Raw genomic sequence first — 22,953 nt, 5'->3', positions numbered from 1 at the left:
TTTACAAATTTAAAATACCTGATTTTTTTCCCAGAACTAAACCAGCTGAGATACGCATTACTGCTATTTCCCAAGAAGCCAATTGTTCTACTATGCTGCTGTTAGTTTATTAGCACTACTGCATAGAAGAGCAATGCCTATTAACAACATTTAGAATTCATATAGACTGCGAGTACGAGCAAAAACATAAGGGAAGATCACCTAGAGTATCTATTCATTATGCATTGGCTGTTTAAATGCGGAACTCTACTCCTTGCAATTACACAAGTGGACTGCATACAGATTGCAGTTAAATAACGTCTAGTGATCGCTAGGATTTAATTAACCATCATACTTGCACAGTGGCTGTGAGTGCAGCTAATGGTTCAGAAATACAGGAACCCAAGCGCTGGAGCAAGCACAGTATTGCTGAGAGTGGGACAGGCGAAAGGTCCTCCCAGACCAGAACCATAACGAAGCCCTGGCCTGGCACTCATTAGCACAGCGCCAGCTCAGCCTCCTGCTTCAAGAGCCCAGCTTCACAACTTTAGAGGTACCAGCATATCTGGAGTTACCAAGTGCCCCCTTTGCAGCCCTGACTCCACAACGTTTATATGGCTTAGACACTAGTAGGTGGGATGTAGATTTCTGTGCTGATTTAGGCAATTTTTATCCTTCCTATAGAGCTTCTGAGGCTACTACTGAGCTCCTAACAGAGGCGGGGAATACAACTAAAATTCAGAGGGTTTTCCTGTCATTTTCTCCCAAGGGAGAGGCCATGGGAGGCCAAGTGCAGTTCTTTGATGAATCAACTGGGGAAATGTTTCTGCACATTAAACTGACAAAGTTACACAGTGCAACAGAGACAGCAGAACGGGTCTTAACATGCCCTCCTAGGTGCTGCTGCTAGCATGGTTTACCCTTCTGCTGCAGGCTGATTTCTGACTGCCACCTCCTTCACTCTGCCAGGAAAAGCTATCAGTTCAAATTAACATGCTTGTTCCCTTTGGACACAACAGGCTTCGCAAATAAACCAGCAGTGACCGTATTCATTGCCACAACACAAGGAGTCATCACAGACTGATCTCTGCCTTGATGAACTCCTGCTCACACATCTGATGTTACCTAAACACCAAAGTCTGTAATAGCCATTAACTGTAGCTCCACGTTAGCTATTAACTAACCAGGTGCAGCAGCACTTGGTCCAGCCAGCTGAGGGTGAGGGCACTCTTAACCCTAGGCTGCTGATAAAAAGAGCTATGTTTTTCTTGCAGGAAAGGAATGATAATTTTACAATTAAATAAATACCATTTTGCTTACCAGAACACAGTCAATGGCAATTTTCATCATTTTCTCAGCCTCATTTATCTCCAAAGGTCTGGCAATAGATTCTGTTCTTGCTTCCTATGAAATAAAAATACACCAATATATTTAAACACTACACAAAGGAACTAATACATACAGAACTGAGGATGGTAAAGGAACAACAATATGATCATCTGCATAATAGATGGAGTAGGATTTAGTGTTTATTCACCAAGGCTCAGATGATTTAAAGAACAGCAGATAATGAAAAAGTCAGTTAAGTGAGGCTGAGTTTAACACTGAGCAATTAAGGCATCTTTTCAAAACAAGTGCTATTGTCTGAACTGCAAGTATTCTTGAAAGAAGGTTTTTGGAAACTGCACTGGTTATTACATGTTGCGCAATGTGTGCAATGTAGCACAGAAGATTTCATCAACTTTACAACAAAAACCATGAAAACCATAGTGCAGGTAGATGAGCAGTGTCACAAAAATTGTGGAGCGACAAACACTATAAATCCATCTACTCAGCCAGGCAGCTGGGACAGTCAGCAGGTGCCTCCTATGCCCATACGAAAACCAGATGATGCAGATATATGGGTTTCTCCAGTTCCGATAACCAAGTGGTTCCAAATCCTCATCTAAACAGTGAACTTTGTTTCGAGCCCAAAGGATGAAAAAGCCTCCTCCATCCTCAGCAGTTTTGGGGACAGAAGGGCTATGGGGTATTCAGCATGCACTTTGTCTGTCTTATGTCTTACAACTCTGACCCAGTCATGATATGAAAACATTGGATTATGTGTTTGCTACTGGGAGGAGGGAGAATTTTGCAGCTAAATGTCCTTAAAATCATCTTATGTTGGCAAACTATTTGGTAACAGGTGGGTAAAGATGGAAATAGCAGCTCTCTAGAGAACATCTGACTAAGAATCTAGAAATGCTTTATACCCATTGCACCAGGCTGTACCCAGCCTACTACAAGATGAATTCTGGAAGCAGATGCAATTACTTTATTAAGTTACCATGCCAGACACTCCAGGTCGCAGAGGCAAGTACCAGCAGAGGCAGCCTGGCTCCCTCTCCACCAACTCAACTTCAGGGAGTTGCCTGGTGAACCCCATCAGGGAGCTCATCCAGCCAAAAAAAACCAAAAACCAGCTTTTTGTGCTGAGCTTATTCTTCTGCTGAATGAGGTCCCTGAATGAGCCTGCCACATGCTGCACAAAGGCCTTTTTCTGGCACTAGAACAGAAGTAGAAGAAATATTATGTTGGGGATAGCGACAGGAGCTACATCTGTTAGTGGCAGTGACAGCTTATGCTGCCTGAAGCGCTTGTGAACACTCCTCTGTCCACACAGAAACACAGGCTCTCAGCAGCAGAAAGTTAATTTGGATGAAAATGAGATACGAAGCATCTGCACAACACATATTCCTGAGTAACTCCACAGGTAGACGCTTTTGGAGGAAGACTAGACAAGTATAATGCAGCTTAGTAGCTGTTATGTGAACATTATGCATGTAACAAGCTCAACGAGATGCCTGTTTATTTGTGAGGACTTTGCCTGACCGGCAGTGGCAGCCAGGGCCAGGCTGGTACAGACACCGCCCTGCCAGACAGGCTTGGTGGTTTTGATGGCAACAGGGAGATCTCTGCTACAGAGCAAACATATTTCAAACAAAATAGTTTATCACTCAGCAGGGGGAAGGAAATTATTTTCCTTCCCAATTTTAAAAGAGATAAAAGGAACAGCAAGGATCTTAGTTTTTAATTATGGAAAACTCCTTATCAATTTCCTTTCGGTTGCCTGGTAAAACACCCACAGAACAGGCACAAGTCACTGCGGTGTGTGCTGGGGAAGGGTAACTGATGGGTTTTAGCTACACTTCTGCAGATCTACCCTTTTAAGTTAGAATAATTTATACAAGTTGAATGTCTTTTCTTCTACCTTCCCTCTACTACCTGTGGAAGTTTCACTACAGACCACAGTCTTCATACAGAAATCCACACCATTTCCTAGAACAGGGTTCAGTCCTACAGTCACACCTGTTCAGAAAAATCTGTCAGGCCAATGAAGAGTAGCATAAAGGCAGAAATTCGTATTTTCAGACTGCGGAACCAGGGATAAACTGGAAAAGCAGAAGGTCTGGGCAATTAACCACCTCGCACCTCAGCAGGCCAAGAGGAGAATCCAAGGGGACGATTACAGCTTCTGTACACACATAGCTCCTCCCTAAGACTCTGTATTTGTATATATATTTTTCACTTCACTGTTACAAACAATGATTCCCCACATGAGCAAATAAAGCACATTTTTTCTCCAGCCTAACTCAACCTCACTGGTATGTCTTACCCAATATAAAATAAGCAGTAACACAACAACTGAGGTTTTTAAAGCCTGGCTTTACACAAAGGGTCATCTGTTTGTGCTTAAATCTGTGGATACAAATAGGCCGTATACTTAAGGGCAAAACCAATTTTGTAATTTTGTCCAAATATCAGGTATTCCATTGTCACTGGCTGTACTCGCAATTCCTTGTTCTCAAAAAAGTGTGCAAATGAAACTCAGCTGAAAAATACGGCATCATTCATTTTTTTTGAAGTAATGTACTCTTTGCAATTAGGTGTACTAATCAGAATACACATTATAATACTCAAGAGGTTTTCTTTAAATTAACCATTAAAAATAGAGTTCTCATGAGAGATTAAAAATATAGAAAAAATTATCAAAGCAAGAGGAGGTAAGAAGCAGAACAATTTAGGACTATGCCTGGTGATTACATCTTGAGAAAACAAACATACGCCAAAGCAGGCTGATTGTTTATCACTTACCAGTGCTTCCTGTTCAAAGCGTCCAAGAGCTCCCTGGCTATAGTTTTACATGATAAATGCTAATGAAAAATCAGGGAAGCCAAGTGTAAAATTATTTTTGATGAACTTAAGCTATCAATTATTAAAGAAAACACATGAAAACACACAGGAGATACCATTTGCTGGCATTACTTGTCCTCCCTGGTTGGACTAATATTTGGTGCTGCATGGAAAGGCTGAGACTTATTTCTTCAAGTTTTGAATCTCAATTTTGGACAAAGCCAATTGGGAGTGCCAACAAATCAGTTTGCTGGTTTAGACTCGAAAACTTTGTTTCCTTTGGAAATGAAAATTTAATTACAAAGTAAGAAAGGTTTCTAATCAAAGACTAGCTGACTGCCCAATCAAGCAGAACAGTGCCCAGCCTAACAGGACATTCCCCACAGGACACGGAAAGTTAGCATTGAAACCAGCTGTGCCCAAATTGCACCAGTTTTGGCATCAAAAGTGAGGATAAATTTCCTTAGAGCAAAACTGCATTGCAGTCATTTCAGGAAATAACGCTGACCTTAAAGCCTTCAAAACTCCATCTGTCTAAATAATTTACTCGTCTCAAATCTGTGTCCCTGCTGAGTGACGGTTCCCTGGGTCCAACGCCAGCGAGGGAGAAGGGCACAGCAGATCTTCAGAGCAGGAGCCCGAGGTTCTGTCCCCGGGACTCAGAGCAGCAGCCAGGCTCTGCCAGAGGCAACGAGCCGCGGTTCTGGCCGTTTGCTGTGGCGATCACCTTTTGGGGGAGAAGTTGGCCTGGCACAGGACCACGAGTTACTGTTATTCTCACAACACTCAGGTTAGTGTCACAGTACAGCTTCTTTCTGCCAAAAGATGATAAAGCAACTGGTTCACCTAAGCAGGAATTCTACCTCGCTCAGCAGAAAAGCATCCTGTAGGATACAAATACAGAGGTAGCAACCTCATCAAGCCCTCTAACAGCTTCAGTGCCAAACATGCAGCAAAATGTACAACGGCTGGTTCAAATATAAAATGCAGAAACACGGCACAGGAGTTGCCTTTCCTGTCACTAAAGACCTGTTCCACAAAGCTCTGCAGCCTTCAGTTTCCTGAATGTGGAACCACATGGATTTCTCTACCCCTCCAGGATCATTAGAGAATACCTATCTTTTATTCGAGGTATCATACCTTTTAGGGTGTGTACACAATCTCTGAAACACACACTAACATGCAGGCGACTCCAGTTCCTGAACAATCTGATCTCCTAGATATGCCCTATGTCCTGTATTAATATTATATTTGCCAACCCTCCTCAAATGTCTTGGACACCCTCAGACATTTGAAATGAGACTGTATGTCTATATTTAGGCACCTCTATTGCACATGAAAAAAGCATAGTACAGCATTGTCATCTTCCTGAATAAATCAATCCAAACAAAAGCCTCACCACCACCACCACAAAAAAACCTGGAACAACAACAACCAAACAAACAAAAACACACACACAAATAAAAGCTCCTGAAAGTTTGGATTTCAGCCCACTTACATGTCAAATATAAGACAAGAAATATTCTCTACAGACAATTAAAATTGTTGAGAATGTGAAACCCTGCAAAAGCATCAAGAATTAGCAGTAAAGACTAGAGAGGGAACTGGTATATTGTAAAGTATTGTATGAGCTCCACCGACCATGTAGTGGCAGAGGGTCTAGGTAACAGTTTCTAGCATCTTCTGACCTTAAGAGAAACAGGGAACAGCTAACAGTACTTTCTAGGTACGTTGCACCTTTCCATTGTGTGCGGTGTTAATGTGGAACACTGAATTAATCCTGAATTCCCACACTCCGTGCAGAAAGATAAATGTACTTATAGCCACAACGAGTGCAGGCAGGAGGACACCACCACCTCTGCAAATGTACCCCACACTGCCCTTACTGCAAATTTTCCTGCAGGAGCTTTATACTTGATTAATAACGAAGAGCCGTTATTGCAAAACCATTCTGCAAGTATGCCAAATGAAGCATTTCCAACTGGTAATGGTTTTCCGTCATCATGCATCAAAACCTGATAAACCAGCTTCCTGCATGCTTGATGTCTGGATAAATGGATGCACAAATCTTCTGAACGGCAGTAAGGAACCAAGGCAAGTAATTAAGCATAACTAGCAAACAAGTCACTCATGATAAATGTGGAATAATATATGTATATATTGACATGCACAAGGTCTAGCAGAGGTTTCCAAACACATTTTTGTGATAAGGACCAGAAATAAAAGATTTTTTTCAACATATTGGTCTTTGCATCAAACATTTTTTGACCACAGGTTAAATCTTTCCTCATTTTTTCAGGAGATTTTAAGCCTGATGCAAACAAAAGTTACCTCCTCACTACCACTACCTGTCACCTTCCATCTTAGTCCAGGAAACATTTTATTATACATCCTGTACTCCCTGCAAATAGGTGTTTTGCAACTACTGCTGTCCATACAGGCAATAAAACTCTCATTTTGGAGAGTTTATTATTCAGGGAGTTTCCTACCACACACTGTGATCACATTTGACCAACATAGGGAAGAGATCGTTAGGCATTGTTATATATGAACAGGAAGGTACAGGAGGGACATCAAAAATAATCCAGACCTTCTGAAGGAATCGCATACCTCCTAACAGCCAATTTTCCTCTTCAACAGATTAAAGCTCAAGCTAGTTGTGAATTTTGCTGCTTCCAGGCTCCCATAAAGCTATTTTGCTTTCTCATATGCTCATCTCAGCAGTCCACAAAGGAAATCCAGAGACATTTCCCTGCTCAGCAGTGCAAAACCCTCAATCAAAGACAGTGTCTGAAACCCCTTGGCTATCCTGATGCGTAGAAAGCATCCCGCAAGAGGATCTGAGATAGAGAACCAACTGGAAAACATAATTTTTCTGCAGACCAAAAAGAATCAGAAGGCCTGCCTAGCCAGATAAGAAGTAATCTGAATATATGCTCTATGACAGAAGAAACCCCTTACAAATACTGGCACATGGAAAGGGAACTTTAAACCTTTCCGACTGGCACGAAGTTCCACTGCTCTGCTCCCTCCCCACACACCCCTCCAGGTCCACTTCTGGCTCAAGAGCTGATTCCACTGAATTACCCTCAGCTCACAAAACCCAGCATGTGCTTACTGATACCTTCCCACATCCTTTAAAACCTCACCTTTAATTTACTTCATGCAAGGTTTCATTGCACGCTGCGCTGGTAAAGCTTGGATTAGTCCACAGGACTATGGGGTGTCACTTAATGGGTCCTTAACCAGGAGGTGGCTTGTGAAGTCTCTTCCAGAGTCTGGCAAAACAACAAGGAACGTTTCTCTTCTTGCAGAGCAAAAGCCAGGTTTGTGAGTGAATTTCCTAACATCAACAGATAGAAAAGTCCTTGGGCAGCATGGAGAGGTGGGAGCTTGCTTTTCGTTTTTTAAGGGAAAAAGAGCAGGGTCATCAAAAAGGCAAGATACCCAGTTTCTCATTTTATCCACAGTCTTCTGTAACAAAATTAGACATAGAAGTTCCTTTCCTCTTAGGTAACATATAAGAAAACAGAAGTTCCTTTCCTCTTAGGTAACATATAAGAAAACTTCAGGAAGGGTTATGATTTTCTGAGGAAAAAGAGCAACAAAAAGGAGCATATTTTTCAGCAGCATCTTTCAGACCTCAAAGATACAACATGTAAAGTTGCAGCAGAGGTAGGAGCAGGCATTGTATATGCAGCAATACCACCCAAAGAGATAGTTTAAACTTCTAATTCACATCAAGCCCTTGACTTCAGTAAACACTATTACACAACTCATATTTCCATTCCCAGCAAAGCTTAACCAGCAGGAAGCAGAGTGGCTGTTGTATTCCAGAGACAGAAATACTGGGTGGCTCTCTTTGGGCAGAAAACAGGCATTTTTTAATAGCTAAAAAATAGCTAAAAATCATTATCCTTATGTTTAAGCCAGCACATTTTCCTCTTATGTAATTAAAATTTTGTCATGGCTTTGAGACACATACTTTGTGTATCATGAAGGAAGGTTAGGAATAATGAACAACCAAAATCTCACCAGCTATTCAAAAGACAGTGTTTCTGATTTAGCCCAATTAAGTGGAACTTCTTGCAGAGTCATAGAGGTTTTGACAAATGCTGTGACGTACAAAAGATGGTTCAAATGTGATTTTCTTCCCATCTAAGCTACTTTTTTTTTTTTTTTCCCCAGAACAGTCTAGAATTGAGCTATAAGAATTCAGATCTTCCAGCTCATTGACAAAATTATCAATGCACTGTCCCCAAACTGCGGGGAGAAAAGTGCCATCCATTTATAGCTGACACTGTGTCTACACACTGAATACTAATGGGAAGTTCACTACAAAATCATTTGTCACATAAAACACATATCCACAAGTGTTATATCCACACAGCGTATAACCATGGTTATGGTTAGAACAATCTAAAATTTAGGGCAGTAGTGATTCAAATACATCTTACAATTGCAAGGTTTAATTTGGCTTCTGTTTTACATGGCTTCCCTCTTTGCAATAAGCCCCTTTTCTCAAAACTGATAGGTTAGGCTTTGGTTTGAAGCAGGGCAGTTCAAAAAATCTGAAACAAACTAGATAATTCTCCAGAGTTCTGGCAATTTCAGGTTACAAATTTCCACTATAAAGAATTTTTCTCTCCCTGATGTGTGGCAACTTTGTAGCCAAAGCACAGGAAATGAGGGAAATTAGTTTATCAGCCTCCTCCAGGCAGTAGCTGGTACCCAGAACTAACATTTGGCAGATGGAAAATGTTTCCAACGCTACAAATAAAATATTTTTTGTAGTTAACTTTCAAAGAGTACTGAATAATGCAGCCGTCACTCAAATCAGATCTACCTCTCTACAGAAGGAGTAGGCGGCAAGCTGCAACAGTGCGAGGGGGGAGGCAGGGAGGAAGGGTTCTTTAATCAGAAAAATGGCAATGAAGAGATCCAAGTTAAATGTCCGTAGTGGCAGCTCTTTTCATTGTAACTAATACTGTCTCAGCTCCACAGCTGGATCTAAATGCCTTTGGCTCTCGTAAGAGTTTAATTCAAACATTACACAAACTGAAGTCAGTAAAGAGATTCTCAATGACTTCCATCAGTTTTGGAACAAGCTCATACTGTGTGCATACAGAACAGTAACAGTCATAGCAATACTTAGAAATTTATCCTCCATAGACTGGGAAAAAGTTTATCTGTCTGTTAAAAGCTTTAATCTACAAAATTACAGAAATTACTTTATTTACCCAAGAGGATATATAAGGAATAAACAGTTTGTTCAAGGTCACAGGTGGAGTAAGTGCTAAGAGGAGCATTAGAAAACAAACCCAATGCGTTGCCCATCATCGGCACAAGCTAAATATACACATATATATAAAGATTATTTCCATCTTTCTTCAGTTTTATACAGCTTAGAGCTAATTAACAGGTAAATAAAATGAAAATAACCTTGAGAAGGTCAGAAATCTTTATGTCTGCCACCAGCACAGAAACAGTTCTATTTTGGCATTTTTTTGCTTCATTATGTTACTGCGTCCAATAATTCAGCGAGTCTAAGCAAGGCAGCTTCTTGACAGGCTCCTGCTAATGTGTCCACAGGAGCTCTGGCAGCTGCAGAGCGGCCGACACTCAGAGCCACTGAGCTTCGCTCACGTGTTACAAATACCTGTGAATTTCTTCTTTCAGTGTAGGATAACTCAGGAGTGTCCTTCTTCAACTGATCAAAACTGACCTTGAAAGTCATTCCTGCTTTATTCTGTGCTAAAGAATTTATTGAATCACCTCATCACCTCTCACTCCTCCCAAAGATTCATCTTGCCGTTTTCCCAATGAACGACTGGCCGATCACCAGCTCTCTCAGGGTACAGAGATCCACTGACTTTTCTAACATCTTTTGGCCACTTACAAGACTGCAGCAGTTAGCGGGGGAGGTCCAGAAGCAGCCACCACATGTGAAACCCAGCGAGAATGCATAGCCAAGTTATGTGGCATTTTCCTCGAGTATTGAAATCCATTCTCTTGCTGCTTTTCTCGATTTGGGCCTTCGCAGGGTTAATCACAGCACTAGTATTTTCAAATTCTACTTCTTTTAATCATTCTAAGCATTTAGTATAGTGTACAAAGAGAAAGAAATCAAAAAAAAATCTCCCATCTCCACCTCAAATCCAAATCAAGCTCCACCATCCCCATGCAAAAAAAAAAAAGTTAGAAAATACATTAAAGAAAACCAGAACTCAAAGTGTCTAACTACTATTCCAAAGCTAGTTGAGCTAGTTGTAAATATTCTGAAAATTAAGTCTACAGAGTAATGCAATGCAGAGAAAGTCCCCTGGCAGTGAAGGAAACAATGGAGATAAAGACATAAGCCTCTGCGCACAAAATTTGCTTTTCAGCTGGGGATCTCACTGTGTTGTATCAAAATTCATTCATGAACTCCACTACATTCTATTAATTCCAACTTTGCAATTTCTGTGCTTTAAGACTTGGAACAGTAAGACTGGAAACTGCAAACTATTTGCAAATGTAAGGTTTAAATGTGTTTTAAAATAAAGATTCTGTGTCTCCACCATTGCACTGCCACAGGACACCAATAACCTATGCTGTGCTCATCCACAGTTGATCTAGAAACAACTTCAATGGAATGCAACATTTAACTCCAAAGATCCTGGTCAAGAAAGGCCTTTCATCCCTTTCCCCCCTCAGTGCTGAATTGCTCCCCAAAGTCAACTGTGCTGAGCTCCCGTTTAACAGTTCCCTGACAGTGTAGGTGACACCACTGTGGTGACACACACGTGACGCTGTACTTCTCCCCTCCATACCTGGTGCTCCACCACTGGGAAACGTATTCCTCTATTCTACTATAAAATCCGATTTCTTTTTTAAACCAAAAATGACATTTATGATTTTAATTTGATAAGAAAAGCATAGGGGTTTTTTTTTCCCCAAAAAAATCTTAACTAACAGCATCATAGTCTGAGTTCAGCAAATGAAAATCTGTAGGTTTTGTTTCTTCTGATGTTCTTCAGTTAAAGGTTTTTTACATTCTAGATTAACTTTGAAAGTGGTTTACATATACATGATAACTATGTATTCAGTCAGGAAATAATCTTTTTATAAAGGCATCAGAAAAGCACAGTACCACATTGCCAAGAAAACAAATACAGACTCAGACTCTTCCCAATAAATGTGCGTATATATTGAGATCAGAATGTATCTACGATATATCTAACAGAACCATTCTGTTCATAAACTCCTCTCTAGCCCAAGTTTGTTTTCATTCAGAAAGTAATTTATTATAAGAAGTGTTCCATGACTTGAAATAGTAAAATGTATCTAATGTATAAGGCTTTTCTATACAGTTTCTATACAAAATATGTGCAAAAAACTCCCTCCAGTAAAGATTGTGACACAAATTAGAGTCAACATTTCTACAGGAAATAATGAGTTTTACTTCACTTTTTTCCCAGTGATCTCTCCCCAAAAGCAGCTCAGACTATGAGAACAGACCTAGTCAACCCATTAGTGCCAAATGTTGGCGCTTCTTTTACAGCTGCTGGAAAATTAAGCAGTCTTCACTTAGAATAAAAACAATATATATTATCAGTCTAACCAAGCCCAGGTAGCAAGATCCTTCATTTAAATATTTGGAAATGGATGGATTGGCGGGGGAAAAAAAGAAGTTCAGGGAACATAAAACTACCATGGTTTCAAATTTGTTAAAACAATATCACAGCTGTTGATGTATTTTAGTATATGCAACAAATTTCAAGACATAAAATGTGATGAAAAAATACACCATCCTGCTCGCCTACCGGCCTTTAACAGCGCAATCCCTCTGCCAGTGCAATTTATTGTGTGCATTACTTAGCCATGCAACGTCAAAAGAAAATAAGCAACGGAAATAAAAAATCTTCACATTAAACAATAATAAAAGTAACCTTAGGTTAATGGCAACTAATTTGATATTTCCAGACAAAGCTCAAATTCCCCACAGGAAGCCAGAATTAACTGCACTTCTGCCCAGCTGGAGGCAGGTGGGACGGGCAGCAGAGGATGTGATCAGAGCACCTCACCAACTCTGTGAAGGATCCAGGGAAGGTGTGTGAAATGAAGGGCAATTCCTTCCTGCCCTCAGCATTGGCTACTTAGCAAGAGCTGCAGCTCCACTGACTAATGTGCGCATTAGCAGACCTAGCAGCAATGGAAGAAAACAGCAGCATTTGGCTCTAAGTCTCTCAGCTGATGAGCAAATTTCATACTTCAAGTGAAAGGCAGAGCTGTGTGCTTATAATTAAAAAAGGAAAACTTGACAAATTCCACAGAACTACTGGTTACTGCAACCTCGTGGCTTCTAACCTGAAACCTATTTGCTTTGCTGCAGCCTTAAGTCTCAAACTTGTTACACGCTTATGTATCAAGCTTTGCATTTAAGACACAAGGCAAAAATGGGTTCTTCAGGTTTAACAAATCATTGAAGAAGGCTGGAATCAGTCACAAATCATAAGGAACAGAGCATGAAAGTCTCTTCTGCTGCTCTCTGGAAGTTCTCATTGTGCTGTCATACTGTCACCTTGTGCTTTTAGGATATAAACTCAGAGCTAATTGAGACAGAAACAAAGGTCATCTTTCCCAAGACAGGATTTCATAAAGACAAGTTCAATCTGTTAAATCTTTTTGCAAAATATAAACTGTGTACCTATGTAGGATTAAGTAGCTCCATCTCGTGCACTCAGCCATTACGCCACAAGAAACATGTGCCCGCTACTGTATATAAGAAATACTGTCCTTTCAGAAGTTGCACCTTTAAATAGTCCTCCATTGAAGGTTTCTAATGGACCCAATGAAAAGTGGCTGCACCGAAGCACTCACTCATCTCTTGATTTTTCATTTCATGCTTTCAGCACAGTGTACTTGTACAAGTCCCTTTTCTAGGGCCCAGTTCTAAAGGCAGTTGGACTCCTGAAAGCCTTGATTTAAAGTTATTAAACAATGATGAATTTCAAACCAATGTTTGAGTACTTTATAAAAATGTTGCTTTACACTTAGGGATGCTGTACACAGAAAAAAAGGGTTTAATGCTCTGAAGCAAATATTAATGTGCTTGGTAGTATTTCTGTGAAAACTTTCAAAGCCAAGAAATTATGCAAAGAATGCAAGATGAGAAGTGACTGATTAACAGTTTTGTGACAATCATGTATGTTGAATTAAACTGGCTTATCACTTTTCTCTCCCTTTTGAAAAATTAATGGCTTTCACACTGCTGCAAACCGTGCTGACTTGCGTATCTAGCAGAAAAGGCAGTGTTCCACAGATAATGTTCCCTGTATATCACCCACCTTTTGAAACACTTGTACTCCATCAAACAAGGATCTGGAAACATTAATCGTCAAGGCACACAGTTTATGGCTCTTACAGGCTGCACTTCCTACAGCTCAGATATTGCAAATCCGAAGATTACCAAAACCAGTACTAGAACTGTTTAAAGGTTTCCCTTCTTTAAATGTCTATTTTCAGAAAATTAATAACCTCCAGCATTGCAGATAATTCATTTAAGAAAATAATTGAAAGACTTATTGGCAGTGTTCCAGGACACTTCCGTGACTTCAAGCAACAGCTTGTGATTTTACAACTAAGCTGAAGAATATGTACCCTGCAGCTTATGAGGCCTTCAATTACTGTAACAGAAATAACGAGCCTTGCACTTGGAAAACTAATGGCATTAATCATTTATCCTTCAGAATATATCTATGCCCACCGTTAAACATACATATAAAGTTATATTTCCAAACAGTTCTGCAGAGGGCATTTCCTGCTAAAGAGAAGATGCCAAACTGTTCTCTCAGGCTTACTGCAATCCAAGTATGAATATGAGTGGGAAGGAAATGCAAACTTTGAGATGCATTCTTTCAAACTCATCATTTTAGACACAGCTGTTAAGAAGAACTACTGATACTTTTTTTCACCTTTTTCCTTTGCAGAGCCCGGGGAACACAAGTTCTTATACACTCTGCAGCATGTACTTACCCTTAGTTCAACTTCTTTGCCAAGTAAGTCATACAGACTTGCTCCTTTGGAGGTGATTTCGGAAGCAAGCTGTCTAGCTGCCTTCAAGTCAGAAATCTGGAAACACAGCAACAGCAATGAGTAGCAAAAGAGAATCACCAATATCACAAAGAAAATCCACGACAGATTATTCCCATTTTGCTGTTAAAATTGCATAGGAGGTCAGCGCAGTGGCTGAAACTCTACTATAGTACTGATGTCCACTAGAATGAGAGTGAGCCTGTCTCTTGGCTTTAAAATGGTGCAGATGAGGCAGCATTTAGACATGAGCTTCTGGGTGAAACCCCAGCCACTTCAGGCCGACAAAAAACCCCAGCCTCCTCAAAACTGGAGGTTAGTAGATGGAAAATAGTTTTCATTCCAGCCTACTCCACTATTTCTATGATTTCAACAGCAATCCAAACCAAAGATAACCAATTTTGTGCCACTGTTGCCTTGTATTTTGCCTCTGGTTGAGAATTCACAGATTTTAAAACAAATCATAGCATATAACCTCAAGTACACAGAGTATGAGTTGAAACCACACACACTCCCTTGTGAGACCATTCTCTACTTAAGTTCCAGGTAGAAAATTGATTTGTTTTTCATAAGTTAACACAAAACTCCTGCCCAAAACAAGAGTACAAGTTTTCCTTACTTTTGAGCCAAGATCAAACTTGAACTTGCTGCTGTCTTCCTCATTCACGTCTGCGCGTTCCACTCCCTTGGTATTCATAGCACCATAAAGCACAGAGGTGACCTTTAGCAGTTCCTTCACTGCATAACCATCTGCCTGGTAAAGCTTCTTGGTGTTGAGCTTTATGTGAGCTTTGGTAGCCTTCAGGAAGAAAGAATGATTTCATCATGTTACAAAGAACAAAATCTTCATTTACCTCTTCACACTTGACTCAAAAGCTCTTTTCAAGGGCATTGTGCTCTGCTTTACACAAATAGATCTTCCTGTTTGGAAGCACAAGTTTGCATCATCATATTACTGAGGTTTCTAGAAGATTTTTTTCTGAAACATGTGCACTTTCTTCATGTCAGAATATTTGCAGATAATTGCCAGAATGAAAAAATCTCGAACTATCCATTAATTCTTTCCTGCATGAAGATCAGCAAAAACCCTGTGCACCACTTAAATTCAAATTAAGTATAAGTGGAATGTAAGTGCTGCCCAGGTCTTCTGATGATGCTGCAGAGAGGTAAATTTCACCCTTAATGAGTTACAAGAATAAGATCAATTATCCTAATTTAACTGTCTTGTCTTCCAGAAGTACCTTCAGAATATTTTATTATTTCTCTCAAATTTTTCCCTGCTACAATATTAGTGATTTTATTCCCTTGTCTTCCATCTCTGAGAAGTACAGACAGACCAGTAAGGAAAAAAACATTAAAAATTATAATATTATATTTTTTATACTTTAAAATAATAAAAGAGGGGGAAAAAGCGTAATAGAAATGATACATCTGTCACAGAAAGGACGCAAATGTTGTTCTTGAAATTCCTGGCAAGATTATATTAGAAAGGAATAGCTACAAGGAGCCAACACCAAACTTCTGGTAAAACTTTGAGGCAGTCTTTCTGATGGCATGACTAAATGAGGAAGCAAATAAAAACTGATCACCAGTTATGAATAAAAAAACTAAGTATCCAAACAACTTAGCATCTTCTTTTCAGTATCTTTAAGACGAAATTTCTGATAAAATGTTTATCCTTCGGGACTACTGTGTGGCAGAAAGAATCTATCCACAATTCACTCACAGTGTTACACAAGTTCTGTATTCCAGTGTTACCATAAGCAATTCACACCCCCCTGGGGCTCTGACAGTGCGAGACCTTCAATCTGGGGTAAAATACTCCAATATTAAAATGGCTGGTGCAAGTTTTGCCCACCCTGCACTGAGCTTCACTGAATAATTGACTGCAGGAAAATTTCCTGTGAAACTAAAAAGAGAAAGGGACACATCTCAAAACATGGATTTAGCTGCAACTTTTCAAGGAACAAAGGAAACAAAGCAAATAGTTGTTGGCCCATGTTTCTTCATATGCATTGTCAAACGTTGTGACTTTACCATCAGATTTCCATTTCCAAGAAATGTTTACCTCTTGCCTCTCTGGTCCCAAAATCTCAACCCAGCAGAGGAAACTGACTCTACATCAGCTGAAAAGTGAAGTCAAAACTTCCAGAACAGGTTACTGATGTTGTACACCCTGATCCAGGGGAATATGAGACTTATGGTACAAAAAACCCTGATTGCTTGTGAAAAATTTGACCAGTGTGACCTCAAATGAGCCAGTACACAAAGTGGAAAGTCAGAAATGCTCTCCTTAGATTCCTTCTGCTGAAAGGGAAGGAAAAAATGAATAGAAACAGTAGGTATTAAACTTTAAGAGAAGCTGATCATTAAATTGACAGAATCTGTTAAACATCCCATACACAAAGACTAATGCACCACATCATAAAGGATGCTGTTGAACACAGAAATTCCAATTTCGGTTCCATTCAACTCAAAGAGAGAAAAATCAATGTCTAGTAAAGGGATTTTTTTGTATGTTTTTGTTCAAAGGCTACTTAAAAAGAGAAAAAAAAATACACATACAAGTACATAATTTTTTCAGACCAGCATAATGACACTGTTTACTCAAGAAGGTAACTTCGTGTATGGAAAGCTTGAGACAGTCACCTATTTTACATAGTTTAAAAGTATCATTAAAAATCACTTCCGTCTGTTCTGAAGATCAGATTATTACAACACAATAGAAAAGAGAAACAGTAATATACTGCAGGAATGGCATCAACAGCCTGAACGTTTGCTTTACTTTAGAATCTGCTTTATTATTATCATCAAACCAAATTTTGGCGGTGTGATGGAGATGCAAAAAGAGCCCAGAGAAGAACCAGAACTCCAAGCCGAGTGCTCCAGCCATTCAGCTGCAGAGTCACAGTCTTCAGCCTGTCTAGTCCAAACATTTTACATTCTTTTCTGTACAACAGCACATTCCAGACATGAAGAATGAGGATTGCTCTCATCTTTCTGTCTCGTTTAATACTTAGGGTAGTCTCCTGGGTACTGAAGTAGTGGCTCTAAATCTCACAAGCTGAAATGGGAATTGAACACGATACTTCCCTGAAAACACCACAGAAGATTATTAGCAGATATCTCATCAACCACTTCTCCCACCACTCTTTAAAAAACAAATATGCCTGCCTTGTGCAAAAAGTTTGGTATCTTGGTTTGTTAAGTACATTTTCATTAATGCATTTTTATGAGACTAAACTCATCAGAGGCTTTTTGCTGCACTCTACCTCAAATTTGGATCCAAATAGGCTCAAGTAGGAGCCACATATAGATCCACATAGACTAGGGCAATTCTAGGCGAGCAAATGATTAAAGCAGCATATAAGAAAATCCCGCAGACACTTCAGGAACTTCTGGGTCTGAAAAGCAGGCACTTGGTAAGTTCTCAAACTACCAGTAACACAGAGCAATACATCATTTGTGTAAAAAATTAACACATCTTTACTCCTTCTTCAGTAAAGGAGAACAGTGTTTGAGTCATGTTTCATGATGATTAATCCATCCTGATATTCTCGTCTAAGATGAATCTGTCTCCATCAAATCTCACATCAAGCTACAGATGCATAAAGCTATTAGCTATTGGAGAAGATAACTGTGGATTCCACGGACAGTGAATTGTTAAGGAAATGTCTACAAGCTTTTCTCATTCTGCAAATGCTGAAAACCTACAATAATCCCCATATTATCTTGTAATATTAACCAAGACTAAGTACAGGATACTTAAAGAAATTTCAATTCATTACATTTTCTGAATCATATTATATAATTCTTCAAAACCCTTGGGATATTTTTAGATTAAATCAGCTTTTAAAGGGAAAATGTACATGTAACATTGTTTTTGCTTCCACACTTGTCCTTTCAAAACATGCTTGATTTGAAGGAGGGAAATCCCTCTGAACAAAATACATTTGTTCATGACATCTTAGGATGCCACAGGGCTCAAAAGTGTATTCTGGTATGTACAGTAGTGTATCGTGCTCTGAACATACTAAAATTAAGCAAATTTACGGTGGACATCATCAAAAATCAGAAGGGAAAGAGCTGGCTTGGTTAGAATGCCATTTCAATATATTTTTAAAAGTCAAAAAGACTTCCATTGCTCCCAGATCCATTAAGTTTCTTGCACCTGATTAAGAGTGCTATGTAAGTGTGTCATAACAGCAAAGGCTCATGCTGCATCAAAATAACAAGAAGGATATGAAGGACAATGTTTTATTCCATGAGACTAAAAATGTTGATGGCCCAATTCAAGTATGCTCATGTGTAACACGGTAAAAAAATGATCTGAGAAAAATATGACTCGATCTATTAAGTGAGAAGGCTCATACAAGAGGATACCAATATATGACTACATCATAATGAAAACATCACAAGTTATGACTATTCAAGCATACAAAAGAATCAGGCATTCGAAGTTAACAATAAATATGATGGGATCTCTTCTAAACCCATTTAGATGGCTTCAAAAAATTTCACATCTACAGCTGTATCTTCCACTATTACCTTTTTATAAATACGAAGAGATAAGAATGAATATTGGTTTAGTGTTAGATGTTTAGATCCCAATTCTGCAAAGACGTGCATAACTCTACGTGAGTTCAGTAGCAGCACGCCCTGGCCTGTTCAACTTTATAACAGCACAAGACATACAATATAGCACAAGAAGACAGTACACACGCTGCAAGGAAATTGCAAGGGGTTGAGAGAGAAAGCATAAAAGCTAATATAGAACCAGAATTTCAACGTGCTTAAGCATAACTCCTAATGCAGACCCACCATGAACTGAGCCACTGCCTTAATGAAGAAAATCCGGTCCTGCTCTGTGTCCACATCAGGAGGAATATCAGTCTGAGGTTCATACCTGTGGAAAGAAGCAGGCGTAGATTCTGACAAGAAACACCTGTGCAATATTAAAGAGACTGGTTCATTTGTGAAGCAAAAATCAAACAAAACATTTGATTATCACATCAGGTTTCATAAATATTTAACCAAAGTCTGTCAATGGGTTAAGTGGGTGTAAAACAAGAACTGGGGAGTAGTAGATTAGTTGTGGTTTGTTTTTTTTTTTTTAATTGGCACGGATGCTAGACAATACCAGGTTAAACCAAGAACAACTGTAGCAACACGGTAAGGACGAACTGTATCTTGGAGGTTCTCACTGTGTATCACCCTGTTTGGGGTACAAGGTCAGATATGGGCAGAATGGTAACGGAGTTTGTAGAGTACATGAAAGAGATATAGCTACTTTTGAATGAGCTTGTCCACGTTCAGCGTAGAGTTTCTGCCTGGACTGAGAAATTCTATTTCCTACTTCAGCTATTAAAACACATTTTAAAGTTCTACAATCAAACCAAAAACCTGCAAACTTAACTACCATATATTCTATCCAATATTCAGAATAACAGATCTCAATGAGTAAATACCATCATGTTCCTCTTTAAACTTCTTAATACAGTTTCACACCAAAACATCAGTTCCAAACATACATATCATGTCCCAGGATCAGCCCCAACATTTGTTAGCTGAGTCACCAACCTTTTCACTAGCCAGAGAAGCACTTCTGAAACAAGCCTGAAGTTTGGGGTATGGAAATTCTCCATAGATATGAGTCGGGGATACCCCAGCGCCCTCATCATCTCAGTAAAATCTGAAAAACACATAAGAGCAGAGATTTCTTCTTAGGTACCCAACACGACATTACCAAGAACTCTGCTTGCCACAGCGTGCTGTTCATTTACCATTAGATATGCCCTGTTCAAAGTACTGTTCAGAAAACCCTGAATTAATTAATTAAAAAAAAAAAAATCTATATAATTTCACCAGAGAACATGCCTGAGTAAAGAGGTGAGTTTTTCACAAGAGATTCACAGGGCAGAAACAATGTTAGAACAGTTTCTCGCTACAAAACACACCAATTAAATGAAGCTAACTACGGCGTAGGGCGATCACCACTCTGCAGGTGCTGTGCTACCCCAGCCCTCGGCATTTATTACACCCTGTTAAAGCGCAGCCTGCCAGTCGATTTTCTCAGTTTTTCGGTTTTCTCAATTTCTCCCAGCGCAGAGTTTCCTGCAGTCCTCGCTGAGGCATCGGTTACACCCCAAGCGCCCCTCACCCGCCTGCGCTGCCTCCCCGATCTCTGAGTGAAACTACCGGGCAAAACTTAAAGCAAAGCGGGACCCGCTCGGCCGCTGGGGCACCCAACGGGCCCGGAGCCGCTCCGCCGGCCCCAGAGCCGCGGCGGCCCGGAGGGACCTCAGAGGCGCCGAGACCGGGGGCTGCCGCGTCCCGTCCCCCCGCCCCACACCCGCTCCCCTCAGCGGGGCTCCTCACTCCGGACGTCGCGGAACGACATCGCCGGGGGAGCCCAAAGGAGCCCGCGGATCCCCGCCCGCCGCCGCACTAGGCCGCGCCGCTCGTCTCTATGGCAACCGCGCTACGGCGCAGCGGCGGGGCCAAAATCCTGCGGAAAGCGCAGGGCCCTGAGGGCTGGTCAGGGCCCTGAGCTCCTGACCCCTACGGCACCTCCTGGGCCGGGGCAGCGCTGGCTCTGCCCGGGACACCCTCTCACCAGCCGGGGTGGCAAAGGGGAGCGGCTCTGTGGGGTGCCCAGCCTCCCCCTTGTTCCGCAGGGCGGTTGGGTCTGCTGGGACAATGGTGGCATGATGGCTGTCCCTGAGGTGCAGGCTGACCCCACTGCCTGGGACAACCTGCGTGTCGTGGCTGTGCCTTGGGTGCTGGGAGACAGCCCTGGGACTCCACGGCTCCCTGCTGTCACACAGCAGCCACCCGCCAGTGCTCTGCCCATGGCAACACCCAGCTGGGACAGGAGCTTTGCTGAACATGGTCTTAAATTCAGGGAGCGGGGAGGGAGACCTAAGAGCTATCACCAGTTATTTTCGGAGAAGACCCAATAGTACCTTAGCTACATTAAATCATGGCTGCTTTGGTTTGAGGAGAATGCCACGCTCCCTGGTAGGACAGCACAACGGTCACCAGGGATGTGAAAATCCACGTCCCCCCTCACCTGGCAGACACAAACCCACCGCTGCCGCATCCCGGGGGCTGAGTCCCTGGCTCTCCGTCTTGTTGGAGTCAGTGCATCCACCTTCCACTTGCTCTGCAGAGACGGACTTCGATCTCTCCGAGGATGGGAGCCCAGCATGCAGCTCTGCCCAGGTGCTCGGGTACCGCAGGGCTGAGCTCGAGCAGAGGATGTGGACCAGCAGGAAGGCAGATGGGAACACCTTCCTTCTCTACGATCACACGTTTCTGATGGGCATCCAGGGTGCCACAGCCATGCAGACAGCGACTGCAGTACATGAGCACTCGCTGAAATGCACAAGAGGTCTTTGGCGCAGCCCACACTGCACATGGCTGCCTGTCATCAGAGCCAGAGCTCTGCGCACTCATTGTCCATCCCCACAGACACCCACGCAAACCAGTGTCCCCAGGCCGGCCAACGTGGCTTCTTAGAATCATAGAACATCCTGAGTTGGAAGGGACACACAAGGAACATTGGTTCCAACTCCTGTCCCTGCAAGTGACAACCCCACAGTTCACACCATGCGTCTGAGGGAATTGTCCAGTCTCTTCTTGAACACTGTCAGGCTTGGGGCCGTGACACCTCCCTGGGGAGCCTGTTCCAGTGCTCCAGCACCCTCTGGGTGAAGAACCTTTTCCTCATGTCCAACCTAAACCTCCCCTGGCACATCTTCTTGCCATTCCATCAGGTTCTGTCATTGGTCACCAGACAGAAGAGACCAGAACCTGCCACTTCTCCCCTGGTGAGGAAGCTGTAGACCACAATGAGCTCCTGCCCACAACTGACACTGACTTATCCTGCCAGCAGTTTCGTAATAAAATTCCTAAAGGCTCTTGATGTCCTGAGTTTGCCCCTACAGACATAACCAACAGCAGTTTTCATGTTGATGCATCAAGTAAGAACAGTATGACAGCTTCTCCGCTAACACTTGGTGGTTTCAGATGTCCTAAAGGAACAGGAGCTCTGACCACGAGACTCTGCAGAAACACCAGACAGAGCGGCTGGAGCTCTTCCTGATAGGGTCATCAATATCCCAGGGTGGAATGAGTTGAAAATAATCTAGATGTCAGGCTGATCTATGGATGTCTCAGGACATTTTGCGGAGCAGGCTGCATTTTTCCAGTTCTAACTGCTCAAGCATATAAGAGACATGCACACATGGCCTCTATATTGAGCAGTACCCTATCCACATGATTGAAAAAATAACCAAAAGCAAGGAAATAACAATCAATCCTAGAGAGAATAGATATTGAAATGAAGTAGTTACATTAGAAAACAGGAGACATGATAAGACTCTGGGTTTCCTATGCCAGAAAGCCATGAGATGGCAAACCTTAAATAATTCACTAGTTCAAGAGTGTATCAGTGATCTAATAACTTGGACAGGGGGACGAGAGAAGGAAGGAAACGTTCCCCTGCTCTACTGCTGTGTTACATTGACTGACAGGCAAAAAGCAGCTGGGATGAAATATGGGGTGGAAAGCCAAAGCTGTAAAACAAAATAAATAAACAGCATACTGTTTACCTCAGCTCTTCACTTTATATAAATATCATTAATATTTATATATTAATATTAGGCAGCACAAATGTGCCGCTGGAGAGTGGATGTAGCTTTGAACTAAACAGGGGCTCAAAGA

The 22,953-nt window shown here is 41.4% G+C and overlaps 1 protein-coding gene across 2 annotated transcripts in view; it reads right to left on the bottom strand.

The window, feature by feature from the left end:
• The window catches only part of CLUAP1 (clusterin associated protein 1), a 58,494-nt gene extending 37,812 nt beyond the window's left edge, over positions 1-20,682 (bottom strand). For both annotated transcript variants that reach the window (XM_065644934.1, XM_065644936.1), the window contains exons 1-6: positions 20,605-20,682; positions 19,807-19,918; positions 19,048-19,132; positions 14,846-15,025; positions 14,170-14,265; positions 1,300-1,383 (exon numbers count right to left, since the gene is read on the bottom strand). In XM_065644934.1, coding sequence (XP_065501006.1) covers positions 1,300-1,383; positions 14,170-14,265; positions 14,846-15,025; positions 19,048-19,132; positions 19,807-19,918; positions 20,605-20,626 — 579 coding nt within the window. In that variant the 5' untranslated portion in view covers positions 20,627-20,682. The remainder of the gene's footprint in view (positions 1-1,299; positions 1,384-14,169; positions 14,266-14,845; positions 15,026-19,047; positions 19,133-19,806; positions 19,919-20,604) is intronic.
• Between the last annotated feature and the right edge of the window lie 2,271 nt (positions 20,683-22,953).

Source organism: Caloenas nicobarica, chromosome 14 (assembly GCF_036013445.1).
Source record: "Caloenas nicobarica isolate bCalNic1 chromosome 14, bCalNic1.hap1, whole genome shotgun sequence".
Taxonomy (NCBI): Eukaryota; Metazoa; Chordata; class Aves; order Columbiformes; family Columbidae; genus Caloenas; species Caloenas nicobarica.
Note: the sequence above shows the minus strand (reverse complement) of the source record. Positions and strands in the feature narration are given on the sequence as shown.